The sequence below is a fragment of the Rhipicephalus sanguineus genome, chromosome 6, assembly GCF_013339695.2.
Source record: "Rhipicephalus sanguineus isolate Rsan-2018 chromosome 6, BIME_Rsan_1.4, whole genome shotgun sequence".
Taxonomy (NCBI): domain Eukaryota; kingdom Metazoa; phylum Arthropoda; class Arachnida; order Ixodida; family Ixodidae; genus Rhipicephalus; species Rhipicephalus sanguineus.
Window position 1 is genome coordinate 169,054,292 of NC_051181.1, and position 17,857 is coordinate 169,072,148.

Here is a 17,857-nt window from a genome sequence, read left to right on the forward strand (position 1 = left end):
TTATGAAGGCTAGAAATATTTCGATTCATTGCAAATCTCATGGAAAAATCATCTCAGGAGCATAGCCGTGCGCACAGGGGGGGGGCGCCCCCCCTAATCACCTAAGAGGGGGGGGGGCGCAAAATCTGCCCCGTACATTGACCCTTGCAATAGCAATTATATGGACACTCTCGGTGGATTTTTGCCGTCGCCGTTGCCGTAATTTTCCGCGTAAAGTCCAAATTAATAACATCACCACGCGCATTCTAGCCGCGGGTAAAAGCTCGCGAGAGCTGGCGACGAACGCGGCTGAAGCGGAGATTAAACTAGCCGGCCGTCTGTCTCCGCCGCACGGACAGCGCATGAGATATCTTCCCGCGTGCGGGGCTGCCGTCGATTGCTCATCAAACAGAGAGGAAACGCCCCGCCCGTCTTTCGTAAGGAGCATGAAGGGACGCCAGGGGAGCGGAAGGGGGTGGGGGGCCCGCATCGTTCGAAGGGCGCAGTCGCTTGCGCGCGCGCTATCTCAAGGTGGAGACGACTCGTAAACTTGCTGTGCTCTCAATGCTTACTTCGCGTTTAGAGAACTCAGAGCAAGAAAACGCTTCGGTTCCTGGAGGGGCCATATTCCCTTAAACCAGCGTTTTGTTGAGTTACGCGAGATCGGATCCAAAAGAGTTAGCTGCTAGTCTTACTTCGTTTAACAATACAATTTTTTGGTATCGCATTCATTGCTTCGCTCTTAAGCGAAACTGAGTTTTTTTAACCGTTAGCTATTGACCCCCGAAAGCGAGGGGCGGACGTGTAACATGGCATAGCCGCTTCACTGTGGGCCGTCAGCGACGGGCCCGCTACTGACAGCTGCGCATTTGCGGCTGCTCCGACCAGGAGATATGATTTTACTAATGAGATGACACTTTTAAAAAAGCAAGCACAAAAATTCGAATTGGAACCCTAGCACGTGAGCTCGAAAGGGCAGGGCCTTTTAGGGGGTATTTGCCGCAGAGTGATTACAAACTCGGACATGCTGGCGGAAGGAATTACGAAAAAGCTGTTCTGGATGAAGATCCATGGATAAAGTATATCTGAGGAAAAGTGTCAACGCGTTTCCACCGTTTGCGTGCTCTTCCATAAACGCGAAGCAAGGAAAATTCGATATTGTCCCATATATCTACTGCGAGCGATCCCAGATTTCATTCCGCGATGTCCGGAAACAGAAGTGACAGACATTTTAGCGGCACTCATGTAGTTATTACTGAACATTGCTTTCCTTACGTGCCGTGCGACGCTTGAAACGAGCTATCAGCAGCGTTTCTGGAACAGACGACGTCCGCCAATGAATCGCCGTCGCACTTTCTCGCTACCGATAGGCCTAGACGTCACGAGCCTCTGCGGAGAGCGCGTTTTGCTGTCGAGCCGACTTGCAGAACAGAAGCTGCGTCGGCACCGTGTATGGCATCGTGGCTTACTCGGAACGCACGCGCGAGCGCTATTTATTGAGCGGAATAATTCTTGGTCCATGATTGCGACTTTGTTGGTAGCCCCAAGATCGAGCTGCACATGTTCTGACGCGCCGGCGGTGCGATTGGCGGTGATAGACGCCCCCAAACCCGAGACTTTGGCGCAGTTTGGCGCAAATTTCGTCGATATTATCAGGATGGCGCAGTAAATACAATTTGGCGCACTTTGGCGCAGTTGGCGCAGGAGTGGAATCACTGCATTTGTGACCGTAGCGGAACTTCAAATGCAGCTTTGCTGCAATACGGGGGTGTGATGAAGTGAAGAATATTGAAAATCTAGGGACCACTTCCAATCAGATGTTGACTGTGTCTTGGCAAAGTTCTAGCGCAACGGAGCTTGAAAGGCAGCTTTGCCGCAATACCGGGGTGTGTTGAGGTGCAGCATATTGAAAATCTAGGGACCACTTCCAATCGGACGTTGACTGTGTCTTGGCAAAGTTCCACCGCAACGGAGCTTGAAAGGCAGCTTTGCCGCAATACGAGAGTGTAATGAGGTGACGCAAATTAAAAATCTGAAGGGGTCACTTTCAATCAGACATTGACTGTATTTGTTTTTGGGAAGTTCGAATAGTAAAATTCCAGTGTGAATCGAACCGAATAGCAAACACTATTCGAAAAATATTCGAAATTTCGAATATTCGCACACCCCTACTATTCAGTTATAATAATCCTATATTTCTTAAGGCACGAGCCTGATGACATTTCTGAATTCATTATGCAGTCCCTCAGTTAACGATCCTGACGCATTCTTCCAGGGTGCTTCCCCTTAGCTTAGTGGCTGTGTGCACCCTCTCGGGATATTGTGCTCCACTTTATCGTAAAATGTGTACAAGATAGCACCTCGTGTCACAACGGGTGCAATGATGAGGAACCATCGGAGAAAGCACATGATGCCAAGTCATGGCGCCCTAATGACACCACAGCTAGGTGGTGTGAGCTGCCGCCCGATCAAAGGGTGCATCCATCCATCCATGGCCCACCCAGAGGGATGCCCCTCTTACGAACTTAGCTGGTATTAGCGTGGTACATATGAGACACAGAAAAGAGACAGGCCTACCTGTCTCTTCTTTATGTGTCGTGTCTTCTTCTCGTATGTACCGCGTTAAAACCAGCTAAGTTCACGGATTACCAACTCGCCCGAACTACAACACCCCTCTTATGAACAACAGCCAACTTCTTGGGACATTTCACGCTGTCTGTTGTTCAAAGTCTCAAGTGTACCGGCTATGTTCAATGTAGCCGTAGATTTTCCTATGCATCGTCCTGCTAGAAAATAGTTTGATAAAAAGAATAATTCCATTTGTCCAAGTTCGAAATAGTAGGGTTTGACAGGAGGGTATGTCCAGATAAGATTGAACACGAGGTCCCGGTCACCATTCCCAATTTTGAGGAAATTTACGGTAGGCCTAGGCATTAGACCAAGAACAATGGTTTCTAAGTTAGTTTGGTAAAAAAATTCGTTCGCCTGAAAAAGAAATATATAAATTTTGGCCACAAAATAAACTTTTCCGCCAGTTTCGTGATTTCTCAATTTTGAGTGCACCTAGGGAGAAAACGGCACACTTCTTGGTCACAATATTTATTCCCGTCAAAGACAAGTTGAATACAATCTTATGAACCTATTATTTCCTTTACCTGTCAAAGCACTTTTGAAGGAACAAATCACAAACACGGCAAATCCCACAATGTACATGTATTTCAGGAATTTATTGCTGCAAACAAGTTAAAGTGAGCATAATGAAAATCTGTACATATTAACTTTGATATTTGCGCTCTCTTCTAAAATAATTTAGGTGGTTTTATCGCGCTCCGTTTTACTCGACAATTGGGCTGAAACGTAAGTGGTTTACCAAAAATGGCAAAGTTTGAAAATAGTTTTCTCAAAGAGGCCATTTTTAAGTTTTTTTTTTAACATACCTGCCAAGTTTGGAGAAACGGAATCCGGGAGATCTACTCAATGGGGGGGGGTGTCTAAAGTATGCTGACTGTGGGGGGGGGGGGGCACTGCGATAGCGATTATATGGACACTGTCAGCGGGATTTTGCGGTCGCCGCTGATCTGTACAGAGTCCAAACCGATAACATCGCTTACGCATCATCTGTTTCACGTGCGAGTAAATGCACGCTAGCGCTAGGGACAAACGCGGTTGAAGCAGAGATGTAGGGACGAACGCGGTTGAAGCAGAGATGAAACGACCCGGCCGTCACCGTCGCACGAAGGGCACATGCGATAACATCGCTCCGCGTGCGAGGCCTGTCGTCGCTTGCTTACCAGTTATTTCGTCGGGCAAGGGACCATAAGGGGCGCCGTTGAGACGGGGACGGTCGCAAGCGCTGGTGAACACGCTATCTCGACAGACATCGGTAACGGCTACCCTTTTAAGTGCTGGGCTCTCCACATAAAGCAGCAGTGACACAAAATTTTGAAGGCGAGATAACTTGTGGGATAGATTTGTGTGTACGCAAACGCATCGTCTACGAAATATTAACGGCAGATATAACCTATAACACACTTAGGATCCATTTTTAAATTGCGTGTAGCGCATCTGTACGCGAAACGTCCCACCTCGCGTCACCGTGACGCACAGGGCGGGCAATGCACTGGACGCGCGGGGCAAAACTGGATTTCCGGGAGATTTTCCTATGACCCGTACAACCGGGAGAAACGTTCAAAATCCGGGAGTCTCCCGGGTAATCCGGGATACTTGGCAGGTATGTTTTAAGTTCCTCTGCTTAAAGTCAAGGACATCATCTACCATTCTGCATAAAAAAATTGCATTAGTTTGGTTGCTAAGAAGTTATATAGCGTCAAATCTGACAAAGTCAGCCTAGCGGCCGCGCCGTTCTTTATGTGCTGAAAATCAGACATACACTGTTCAATATAATTGTACGCGACATAATCACAAAGCAGCAGCTCCACAACAACAAATGCGCAGCCAGGTGTCATGGTTCAGCAAGCTTTGTCTTGCGATCGGCCGCTTGACAAACATGCAGCAGCGGCTGCGCGATGCTTCAGGCGCTCACATTACATGAGTGCCGCTTTGACTGCGGACGAGCACCGCTTGCAAGCGCCAAACTACGCTCACAAGACAAACGAGAGAAGGAATGCATCACTGTTAAGTTAAAAGCCGTTAAGTTCCAACAAAAGCCATATTATACAGTGAAAACCCTGCTGGCAATTTTGCAGTGGTTTGCGTCAGTTTCACTTTATTTATTTATTTATTTATTTATTTATTTATTTTTACATACTGCAGTCTCAATGAGGCTATTGCAGGAGTGGGAAAAGAGAAAAAACACAATAACAGCAAATCCACATTCATGAACAGGCTTCCAGAAATTCTTTGAGTAGTAAGCAACGCACACTTCCGGGCAACTAATTCCAGGCTTCTATAGTTGCAGGAAAAAAGCTATATTTGAACATGTCAGTGCGGGTGAAAAAAGTTGCAATGTTAAGGGCATGGTTGCTCTGCGTAGATAAAGGTCTGGAGAACTTAAGATAACTGTCTAGAGTGTCGAGGCGGGGAGAATTGATTAGACTGTAAAGAAATTTCAGGCCTTCAACATGGTGACGCTTCGCAAGTGTAGTGAGACCTAATTGAGGAAGAAAATTCGACGGAGAAAAAGCCCTGTCACATCTTTTGCATACAAAACGCACAGCTCTTTTTGAACGGATTCTAGTTTTTTAACGTCACCTTTCTTATGTGGGTTCCACACCATGCAACTGTATTCTAGAATGGGGCGAATGAGAGCTTTGTAAGTAAGCAGTTTGGTTTCTTGAGGAGCAAGACGGAGCGTACGATGTAAATAACCTAATTTCTTAAGGGCCTTGCTGCATGCGAAACCAATGTGTCTAGACCATGAGAGATTGTGTGTCATAAGGATACCGAGGTACTTGAATTCAAACGCCCTGCACAAACTGACATTGTTAAAACCATAGTCAAAAGTCAAGGAGCATGAACGTCGGGTAAATGACATAATGACGGTCTTGGAGAAGTCAATATTCATTTGCCAAGATTTGGACCAGCTACAACAGTGAGAGAAGGAATTGTTGAGAGTGGCATGACCCAGTGGAGATTTAACAGTATGATATAGGACGCAGTCATCTGCGAAAAGGCGTATTTTCACAGGGGTGTGCAAGGGGAGGTCATTAATATAAAGCAGGAATAGGAGGGGGCCCAGCACACAACACTGGACAACCGATGAAACAGGCATCGAAGGCAAGGTTTCTGTGCCGTAGGTTTCTGTGCTGCAAGTGATTCCTCCGAATCGCTGCTCGACTGCCGAATCAGAATCAGATTCAGAAAATGTCAGCCCGTCATACAAGGAGTTACTATTTGAGTTAAGACTCAGATGTTGACGAGTGAGCGACATCTCAAAGGCGCGCACAAAGAGACAATGCTGACTGGATTAAAAGTGGCTTTTCTCCCCCCCGTGTTTCCCCTTAACGCCACTTTGTGCATTATTTTTGTACGTCTGTGAACTACACAGACGTTTATTTCAACGTATAATTTTTTAACAGCTGTATAGATTTTTTTTTTAATTTATCTTGCTGTTACTCACGAATAAACGATGTGTATGTAACAACTCAAATGATTTTTTTTTTCGCTTTATGGTTACCCAGAAAAATGTTAGATAATTTTTTTTCTTAAATATATTCGTTTGAATAACCTAATTAAGTAATAAAAAAAGTCACATTTTTGGGATGCATTTCGTGAAAAAAATCTACCCTCGAAGGGTTAATCACGATAGGCAAGAAAACAATGTGGTCACCATTTAGCAATGTCGTGAAAAAAATATGGGATGGAGAGTGTCATGTGCGTACACTGGCAAAAGGTCGGCGGGCCGAGTGTTTGAGAGCCCTGCTCTAGCACCTGAGGAGGGCATACATACCATTCTTTTTGCCTTTCCCAGATGCACATGTATGCTTGTATAATCTTCACCACACTCCGTATGAAGAATCATGTCAACGCAGCTGAGGTTAAATTGCAGGTCAATTATACAATGCATAAGTCCAACTCGTGCATCATACCAGGTATCGTATACCTCATGCAAGTCAAGTGACTAATGCTCACGTTTTTTTATACTGTCTATCCGAAGATGTGGTCTCCTAATAAGGCTCAAGAAAAGGAAATATGACACTCCTATGTTGCATGCACAAGCGAATAGATATTTTCAAGGAATACATTCAGTTGCACCCCAAGTGGTGCTTGAAGAAATTGTATCAGAACATAAGAATGAGTATTTGACGGAAAACAGAAAATTCCTGCCAGTATTGCACCAAAATACACACAGCACGGTAGCTAGGCAATTACAAAATGAGCATTCGGTACTTGATGCGTTCAAAGGGCGATGCACCCAAGAACAGCAAATGTGGCCTTGCTGAAGGCACGTCCAAAGCAAATCCCGGTTGTGGCCCCAGTACTCACCAATGTGAAGCTTGTCGACTAAATAAATGCCACTAATGGTGGCCTGTAATGCAGGGCCATATTCCATGAGTGCAGCATCAGCACAGAGTTTTTCCAAGCGTAGCATCAGATACGGCTTCTCCGCCTGGTCACTTGAGCGAGCCAGGTGTAGGGCCACCTCGCTCAGCACAAAACGCAGCAGGGAGTTGATGGTGTTGCTGGCCGACACATTGTCATCAAAGCCCGGCACATCCAACGCATGGCCCCATCCCTCCTCCTCCTCCTCGTCCGAGTGGTTGGATGCCGACAGGTCCGAACCTGCATTGCATCACTGTATTCACAAACATTCCTCCAACAGGCAGTTCGTCTGCATGGTCAAAGGAAGAGCTTCACAATTTTTCTTTTTTTACCTCCCTTTGACCACTATGTACCTGGCTAACAAACAGTCCATTCTACCAAAGGATGAGGTGAAATCTGTGAACTCAAGCGAAGCAGTGCGACCCTGCTGTGGTTGGTGGCCCCTCTGAAATGTACCTATACCTCCGACATATCGTAAATAAGTACTGTAGAATCTTAATGGTACTTGAGTTGCACAAAATATTCATATCATCCTAAATTAATAGGATCCATGATAAGCCAACAACATAACATGACGACCGCTTTCATTAGGTATTGACTCATTAAACTGAAGAGTTTTCAAGGACCCGTACATAGCCTGTGTTACACCTCTTGTTACTCAAGGTAGTGACTACAGATGCTTCCGAATATAGGCTGGGAGCCATGCTCCAACAGAGGCACATAAACAGGCTGGGCACCACTGATTTCGCATCTCAAGCTCGGTTACAAGCCGAGGGTGTAAGTACTCCAGAGAGGAGAATTTAAGGGCTTCTTTGTTAGACACGACCTAGGTTGTGTCTAACAAAGGAAAATGAGCCCTTTCCTTTCCTTCATTCAATCCTAGCGAGGGTCTTGTTCTGGCACACTTGATGCCTTCAGGTAGTATGCAAGGGCTTACTGGTCAGCTGCCACCTTATGAAAAGATCAAGTACTAAGTGACGCCATCTAGAAAAACAGAGCATGGCCACAAACGGCACTGACACTCCCAGGTTTACATGCACAAAGACACCTGATAAAGTAGACGACTGCCACCGTAGCTCAATCGGTAGAGCATCAGACGCGTTATTCGAAGATTGCATGTTCGGTCCCTGCTGGCGACAAGTTGTCTTTTCACCAATTTTATTTCTTCACATTTATATCAGAATGACTACAATGCAGTTAAAACATTACAAATAAAGTCCTCTATGCCTTCGTTAGCCTAATTGTCTGTTGCTTTTCGTTACAGGGACACTAAAGGGAAACACCATGCTAGAGTGAAAGGTTGATGTTTGAGAATGTCTGAAATATCAATATTATCAACTGCAGTCCTCTACTAATCAAGAAATCAGGGTAAATATAGGACGATACGTGCCACCAGTGGGACATTTTGGAATGAGCCGGATAATGTCCAGAGTACAATTAATTCCTAGTAATCAAACTATTTGTAATAAAAAAGAACATTCTGGGCATTACAAGACATAATAAAATGCTGCTTGTGTGCTTCTGTTTGATTCATGGAAAGGAAAATTTCTTGCCGTCACCATGGAGAACAGTGCGGGTGGTTCAAAAGTTTCATTTTCATAGGGTTTCACTCCGCTCACGCGTTCACGTCTCAGTGGTAGTTTTGTTATCACATACTGCTGCGTGTGCGTTGCATACTCATAAAAGTCGCCCTAACGGAAAGTTCGACAAAATGCCGCGTCCATGTGATGTTGTTGGATGCCCAAATGGGGTACGCCACTTGACCAAGAGAAGCTGCAGCAACAAAATCAACAACTTTCCAATGAGCGCCATGGAGGGACCTCCTACACTTGGAAGTATCTAAGAGCGCACTTCTACAAAAGACAAGAATTTTTCTTGTCTTTCGACAAGAAAAATCTGCTGCTGTGGTCGCTGCATTTTTGTGCAGAGGATTACTAAACCAATCGTGACGTAAGCATGTTGCGGAACGCGCCCTTATAAGTACTGCTTCCTCACAGGGCTGTTCCGTCAATGTTGTCAGGATGCTGCATGCCCATGCAAGGGAAATGGAAGAATAAAAATGGTTTTTCAAAAGCATAACTTGTGGGGTTGCACACGCAACCCATTGTCTTCAATGCGGCGGCACCTCGGCTTCACGCTAAGTTTGTACGCGCAGTGGTGAGAGGGGTTGCGTGAGAGAGGGCACTGTGCCGCTCCTGCAGCCTTTCGCGCCCTGCTCCCTGGCCGAAGCCGAGATGCCCCATTTCCCTCCTTGCCCTTTTCTGGAGAGACTCCTCTCCAGGCCCCAGGGAAAGCGTGCCGCTTTCTTGGGGAGGTCCTTGTCTTTAGACTCGAACAGCGGTGACGACCACAGCTCGATCGAGTCGGGAGCCACCCAGCCGCCATCGCCCCCTGCGCAACGCCCACACTGCAAAGCCATGAGACGTGAGTACGAGCCTTATCGCTCTCAATCTCGTGTGCTTCTCATTTTGTTGTTGTTTTGACACTGTCGTGCGAACTTCTCCACCATTTCGTTCCTACCTGTATATTTTGTTGCGTTGGTGGCGCTTTTGGCACAATAAACTGTGTCAGGCAAAGAACTCGGGCTTGCGGGTTGCCAGCAATCTCGGGCATTTCGCCCGAGATTGCTGGCAACCCGCAATCCGAGAGCACACGCTTTCGGGAAACTAGCGGGGCCGCCGGTGAGCAACACTGCATGGCCAGCGGCAAACAAAGCGGTGCTCAGTGAGACACATGAACTCCTAGCCCCGCTGGCATGTCGTTCTGGACCACCGAACGACACACCAGTGCCCCTTATTGAGCTAACAGTCGCCCGGTGCAGGTTTTTTGCGCTATTAGACATGGGGGGCAAGCGCTTCACTATTTGGCGACAAGTGTACGATCATCTCTGTCGGAGTGCTATCCGCCTTAGATCGAGTAATGTGACTTTCTGGCTTGCCAGCGGCTCGGCGCAAGCAAGCGCTGTCGCTCGGCTAGTAGTGCGGTGGGAGAAATGGGTTAGCCGGCAACGCCTGGCTTACCTCCCCAGACTGTCGGTTCCTATCATTCTTGGTACAGACTTCCTCGCCAAGATGGGCATTGTTATTGATGTCTGCAACGGAGGATATAGGGAGCGAGCATGTGGCACCCTGAAACCTTTCGTTTCCTTTCAAAAAGCGTCAGAGACAATTACGTTCGATGATGCTTCGCGCGCAGACCGTCCCAACAATTGCCCGAAAAAGTCACTCGTACATGTTTCTGCCGGGTCGACAAACCGACCCGCGGAGAAAGAACGCGCCGGAGGGAACGGCTCCCCTCGCGCGCGTCCCCCAACCCCCTCTGCGGAGGCACTGTGCACTGCAGAGCGGGGTGAAAGGGACCACCCGCTGCTCAATAGCTCAAGCAGTTTGACGGTGGAAGAGAAAGCTCGCCTCTCATCGCTTCTGAATGAATATGACGCCATATTCACAGAACAGCCTGGCTGCACTGCGCTAGTTAGGCACAAAATTGAGACAGGCGATGCTTCTCCTTGGAAATGCAATCCTCGGCCGGTGAGTTTGGCTAAGAGGAAAGCGCTTGACAGCGCTCTGGACGAACTGCTTGATACAGGCGTTGTCGAAAGGTCAGAAAGCCCGTGGGCTTTTCCCGTGGTGCTGGTACCAATAAAGGATGGGACGACCCGCCTTCCTGTTGACTACCATCGCCTGAACGAGGTAACACGCTAGGATGCATATCCGCTTCCTAGCATTCCCTCGATCGTGTCCAATGTTGGCGGAGCGAAGTACTTCACTACGCTCGATGCTAGCAGAGGATACTTTCAGGTGGAGGTATATCCCCGTGACCGAGAGAAGACTGCCTTCACTTGTCACAGGGGCCTTTTCCAGTTTACCCGAATGCCTTTCGGTCTTGTCGATGCGCCTGCGACTTGCCAGCACCTGATGGACCAAGTCTTAGGTGATGCAAGGTGGCACTACGTTCTTGCTTACCTGGACGATGTCGTGGTATACTCACGAACCTTTGACGAGTACTTCCGCCATCTCAGGGACGTGCTGGAGCTTCTGAAGTCGGTGGGAATAACGCTAAACCCGGCCAAGACTCAGATGGCAGAAACCCGAGTAACGCTACTGGGTTTGACGTTGGACAACGGTCGCCTTCTGCCGTGTGATGACAAGGTCCAGGCATTATTGAACTACCCGTCACCAACAGACATAGGCGGACTGAGACGCTTTCTGGGGCTGGTGAACTTTTATCGTCAGTTTATCCCAGACAGAGCCGCACTGCAAGCCCCCTTGACACTGTTGTGATGCTCGATGTTGTCATGAGGGGTAACATCAATACCCATCCTGACACATGCGAAGCTCAGCCTAAGAGCAGAGTAACTGCTACACTGCTCGACCGCGAGAGTCCTCACAGAAGGGCGGGCAAACCACCTTCAATTGAGGAGAGCGTTAACCACTTGGACTGCGTCAGTTCAGTGGGGAACGTGTTCAGCAGGAAGGAGCTATTAGAGGCTCAGCAGGAGGATCCATTTTGCAAAAAGCTGTTTGAGGGGCTCCGGGAGCCCGGCGGTGCGGCCCCGGCGCATGTTGACGCAGCTGGTATTGCTGTTAATGCGCGGCGCTCTGAAACAGCTGGTAATGCTGTGAGCGCGTTGGATTCCTACCTGCTTGACACTGACGGCACTTTGCTGAGATACATTCCTGCGTAGAAGGATACACATAAGTCCTTCAAAGCGGTGATCCCACGCACGTTGAGAAGAGCACTGTTGCGCTACTTTCACGATACGTGCATCGCTGGGCATGCAAGTGGCCTTAAGTTGACTTACCTTAAGTTGTGCCACTTTGCTACCTGGTTAGGCATGAAACGGGATGTAACGCGCTACGCCCGCTCGTGCAATGTGTGCCAACGCGTGAAGCCGCGTGGTGGACGACCGCCCGGGCTCATGCAGCCGGTCCGAAGCCAAACACCACGATCAATAGTGGCTTGTGACGTCATGGGACCTTACCCAAGAACACCGAGAGAAAACCAATTCCTTCTCGTTGTCACAAATCACTTCACTAAGTGGGTGGAACTGTTCCCCCTACGAAGGCGGACGGCACGCATTATTATGGAAAACCTCATCGAAGTATTCACGAGATTCGCCTATCCAAAGCAGTTAATTACGGACAATGCATCCTATCTCACCGCCAAAATTTTCGTGGACTCTTGTGCTGCCCTATTAAGCACAAGAGAACAACCACGTACCATGCCCAGGCAAATCCAACCGAACGTGTAAACCACAACATCAAGCACATGCTTGTTGCTTTCGCGGGGACGCACAAGGATTGGGACAATTGCGTCCCTGAAATCGGATTTGCTCTGAAGACGACTGTGAACCGCTCGACTGGCTTTACCCCCACCACTCAATATTGGAAGAGAGCTGCTGAATCCCGTAGAACATACTCTACAGGAACACAGCACGGAACTGGCTCCTTCATCGGCAAGCGCAGATTATGCAACTGGGCTGCGCGTGAAGGTGATGGAGGCTTTGTGCAAAGCACAACGGAACCTGAGCACTGCTCGTGGGGAGCAGAAAGCGCAGTATGACCGCTCTCATCGGGACGTTCAGTACAAAGTGGGCGACCTGGTGCTGAAGCGCAATCATGTCCTAAGAGATGCCAGTAACAAATTCTCAGCTTCTCTGGCACCGAAGTGGATAGGACCATACCGGGTAGGAGAGACTGTCTCTTCTCTCGTGTACAAGCTGACGGACTTGATGATAAGACCGATCGGCGGACCAGTGCATGTCTGTGATCTCAAACACTACTATGACAGAGGGAACGAGTGGTCCGAGGGAAACACTCCCCCGCGCCCGCAGGCAGTGGCATCCGAAGGCCCGGCTCGACGTACGAGCTCAGTGGAACGTTACAACTTGCGATCTCGGCAGAACTAACTCTGTCCGGTTCGTAGGGGCTTTATTGTGTTTGATATCGGACGGGATGCTCCTTTGATATCTAGCATGCAGCCTTCGAGAGCGAGCACGCGCATGCTCTTTCGGAGAGTGAGAGAGGGGCTAACTTATTGTTCGAGTCGCAGATCACCCACCGGCAGCATTTCAACAACAGCCAAGCTGAAACGACCGTTTTCGCCGGCAAACGCCCCAAAGGCCGGTACTTTCAACACACGCATTCCACAGCCACGGCCACTTTTTCATCCAACGGCCGTGCCACAGCAGAGAGCGGCGACACCAAAGCCTGTAGCAACACCCAAGGTCAAGGCGAAATGAAAAACAGCAAAACAGCATCCGGTCCCGAACGGCTTCGGTGGAGAACAATTCACATAACCACCGCACCGCCCGACGAAGAGCTGCGGACCCCGCGATCGAACTTCGGAGTGCACCCGCGGTACGAGCATTGTATCCCGCTGCTCGAGAGGGGGGTGGCAGCCGGCTCACCGCAGGCGTCGGGCGAATTTCAATTCCAAAAGCCTTAGAAGAAAAAGAGAGAAGGAGAACAAAGAGCGGCAGGAGCAGCAAGGACTAGGAGGAAAGGAGGGGAACCATTCTACCCCACCAGAGGGCAACGATTGATGAGCGCCCAAGCCAACTCTCCTGCGTCGACACGACGCCCTCCTGGCGATGCGACCAACGCAAATCAAGGTGGCCTGCGGTCTGGCGCTGAAATCCGTCTATCCGGGTGCCCCTTTCAACACCATGGGCCCCAAAATCCAAGCGAGCGAGCGGCGCCAGAAGCAAGCCGAGCCAATTCTGACCGAGCTGCCCGAGTTCCTGAAAATGTCAAGTTCCTAACAACTGTTCCTGACAACTGTCCCGACGACTGTCCTGACGGCTATCCTGACTACTGTCTTCAACTGTCAAGCTACCCTGCATTATCATTCACAGACACCTTCTTCCGACTCATCTGGTGACTGCGCTCTAAGCGATAACGGTGATCTGCGTCTCCGTGCGGCTCCCTCATCGACACAGACTTCGCCGTGTTCCAGGTGGAGCCAGTAGCCTCCTCTTAAGCCCCAGGTGATGGCGATCCTCTTTTTGGCTAAAGGGTTCAATTAAGAAGGGGGGATGTGGGGTTGCACACGCAACCCATTGTCTTTAACGCGGCGGCACCTCGGCTTCGTGCTACGTTTGTACGCGCAGTGGCGAGAGGGGTTGCGTGAGAGAGCGCACTGTGCCGCTCCCGCAGCCTTTCGCGCCCTGCTCCCTGGCCGAAGCCGAGATGCCTCGTTTCCCTCCTTGCCCTTTCTGGAGAGACTCCTCTCCAGGCCCCAGGGAAAGCCCGCCGCTTTCTTGGGGAGGTCCACGTCTTTCGACTCGAACAGCGGTGACGACCACAGCACGATCGAGTCGAGAGCCACCCAGCCGCCACACCCCCTGCGCAACGCCCGGTCTATTGTGAGGTGACTTACTGTCTCAGGGCCGGACTGCGAAGCCACGAGACGTGAGTACGAGCCTTATCGCTTTCCATCTCGTGTGCTTCCCATTTTGTTGTTGTTTTGACGTTGTCGTGCGGAACTTCTCTGCCACTTCGTTCCTACCTGTATATTTTGTTGCGTTGGTGGCGCTTTGGCACAATAAACTGCGTCAGGCAAATAACTCGTCTCTGTTACCACTGGCCTGAAACCCGCCGTGGTCGCGACTCAACGCAAACCACAGGTTAGGGGTCCAGCTCTGACTGTTAGGGCTGATGCGTAGCACTAGTAGTGAGTAACTACACTCCTCTAGTGCGCGGTGTGATCCAAAGACGGCACAGTTTGGCATGCGCGGATCTGTTTCTTACAAAATAACCCCTATAAACTGTATTCATAGAAAGCGCTACATAACATTCTCCTGGCTCAGTCGTCAGGCACCTTCTGCACGACTCCTCAGAGGGGATGAACATTGGTCCGGCATGGATCCCACAAGTGAAGGATTCCACAAGTGAAGGATACATGGATTGATCGTAAACAGAGGCTCACCGAATAACGCCAGCTCAAATACACACACACACATGGGGCATCCCACACTGACTGCATGCAGCTTCCCCGACACTACACAGCACTGTCCGATTATCAAGTGCTTCTGTGTAATTATTCCGTCCACAGAAAACATGGCATTACAATGCAAGCAGCAACGGTACGCAGCAAAGTATATGAAAACAAACATAACAGGACGTATGCTCACATGCGTTTCCAGTAGAGGTGGAATGTTGCCAGATATCAAAAGGTGCTGGCATAGCACCCGCTAAAGACGGCTTCAGGGAGTGCTTACCTCTCGAAGGGAGAACGTTTGGGCGTGTTGGTTATTCATTGTTCATCAGCAACCATAGCGCAACAAAGAACACGGGACAAGGAAGTGACCAGGACAAGCGCTCACTATCAACAAAGGTTTTTATTGCAGAAACAGAGCATATACAAGCACCCTTTGAAGCTGCAATAATGAACTGAAAGAAGGTGATAGACACGTGTCTATGCCAAGAATTCATGCTCTTTCACAGATAAAAGGACAGACTGAATACTGACACATCTGTTACCTGCCCTGGCTATCTCTGACGCCTCTACGATTTCTCTGGTCGTTTTGTCACAGTGCCGATACAGAACAACTGTCTGATTGAACAGTGGAGCGCACTGTGGCTTCGTGTCACACTTCTTACAATGGGCGGCAAGGTGTCCGTCAATGGCATTGTTCCTGATTTTGTTGTTGTGCTCGAGCAAGCGAACATTGAGGCATCTGCCAGTCTGGCCTATGTAATGCCTTCCACATGAACGAGGAATGTTATAAACAACGCCTCTTGTGCACGAGACGTAAGCGTTTTTGCGTCCGATGGAGCAAACAGGTTTCCGCTTCCTTGTAGGACAGCTCAACTTACACAAACTCAAAAGCTTGTTAGGTGCCGAAAACACAACCTTTACCCCAGAACGCTGCCCGACTTTCTTTAAATTGTGAGACAATTTGTGAAGGTACGGGATTACAGCCACCTTTTCTTTGGCTCGATTTTCTTTTGCGGTTCTCTCAAGTTCCGCTCTTCGCTCTTCACTCAGACGTGAGACAGACTTCCTTTTTTGATGCAGGCCCTCAGCGACAATGACATGCCTCGGATAGCCTGCTGCCTCAAAACATGCCACTTGTTTTTGAAGGCTTTCATCCACCAAGTGAAAGCACGACTTGCGGAGAGCGTTTGACAAAAAAGAAAGCACGATGTTTCTTTTTATAAGCTTTGAGTGCGCAGATGAGTACTTTAAGGGCGGCTTGTTTGCTCTTGGTTCATAGACCCAACACGTGCTCATCTTTAAAATGCAGCCTCAAATCTAAAAACCTAATGATGAGCTGTTCGGGAAATTCCGTGGTAAAACTGAGCGGCCTAAAACAATGATTAAAAGATGCAAGAATTCGCGTGACGACAGGGTTGGTACAGTCCAAACATTGTACACGAGAGCCCACCACAGTTTCAAAAGCCGAGTTATCTAAAAAAACTAAGAAATCGTCTATGTACCTAAAAATCTTTAAAATGCCAAAATCACCCAGCCGCTCAGAGAGAGCCTGATCACATCGAGCGAGGAACAAATCACTTAAAATAGGTGCGATGCACGACCCGATGCAAACACCCTGCTTTTGCAGGTAAATGTTATTGTCAAAAGCAACAAAGGTTGACTTCAAGTAAAAAGATAAAAGTTCTAAAAAACCCGCCTCACCCACGCCACAAGCATTGAAAAATTGGACGGCACCATACTAGTCTATCGCCTCCTCGACGCTGGACAGCAGACCCTCGTGTGGCAAAGAATAAAACAGGTCCTTTATATCTGCAGAAAAGGCAGTTAACTTTTGGTTTCCTACTGCTTTTACAAAATCAATTACAGCTGCAGAATCTTTGGCAAGAAATGGATCCACCACTTCACGAAGCTGAAGCTTGCTTTGAAGGAATTCTGCGACACACTTTTGCCACCTACCACATTCGGAAACAATGACCCGAAAAGGGCTATCTTCCTTGTGTGTCTTAACTGAAAAAAAACATATCAAGACAGTCACATTCAGTACACTCCATTTGTCTTACGACGGTCACCAAGTTAAGCTCATTACACAGCTCCTTAGCCCGTGACCTTACTTTCTTTAGTGACACTCGGCTGATTGGGTTAAAGACAGCTTGAACTGCAGCGGAGGCCTTACCACGGTACACTTCTTGCCTGAGCACGGCGAAACCTCCCTCTTTGTCAGCGGGAAGAACACAGAGCTCATGGTCCCGGAGTGTGGTAGCCAACCGGCCTAGTCACACACCCGACAGCTGCTGTCTGCAACTAGCGAGCACATTCACCCCCTGAGCAACACAGGAATCGCGTTCGTCCTCGGGTGCTCGCCTCGCAATGTCACGGACACAGGCCAGCAGTTCCACAGCGTCTTTCCGGGGTTGGACAGCGAACTTGGGACCAAGGCGAAGAATCCTGCCGACATCTTCTGGAAGTTCGACGTCGCCAACGCTGTGAAGCCAGTCCTCACTTGGCAAGACTTTGGGAGGCACAAGGGGACGTCTCAAGTCCTTCGAAGACGGGCGGTTTGAATTGGGCTAACAGTACGTGGACCACTAAAATGTGATTTTCTTTCAAACTAAGCATTTCCTTGGCACGAAACAACCACTATGAGGTTTTTCGAATGACATTTCAAAAGTCCATGCCGAGGTTTACTTTGCCTTTAGTACCCCTTTATTGTAGAAGAGAAGGAGGCATGCATGTGAACATTGGCTTGTTTTTCTTTGGAGAAAAGACTGCTGGCTTTGAACTGACCCTCAATCTCTAGTCACTTGCCTCTCGTCACTGGTCTAAACAAGTTGCAATATGGTCAGCACATCTTCCATACTCCAATTATGATGATGCCACAGGGCAAGTGATAGCGAGGTGGCTGATGCGCGATCTACACTGTCAAGGGTACAAG

At 48.8% G+C, this 17,857-nt stretch overlaps 1 protein-coding gene across 1 annotated transcript in view; it reads right to left on the reverse strand.

The window, feature by feature from the left end:
• The window catches only part of LOC119397704 (intermembrane lipid transfer protein VPS13A), a 1,038,245-nt gene that overhangs the window by 853,267 nt on the left and 167,121 nt on the right, over positions 1-17,857 (reverse strand). Inside the window, exon 22 of the mRNA XM_037665124.2 lies at positions 6,925-7,221. Within this exon, the coding sequence (XP_037521052.1) occupies positions 6,925-7,221 (297 nt within the window). The remainder of the gene's footprint in view (positions 1-6,924; positions 7,222-17,857) is intronic.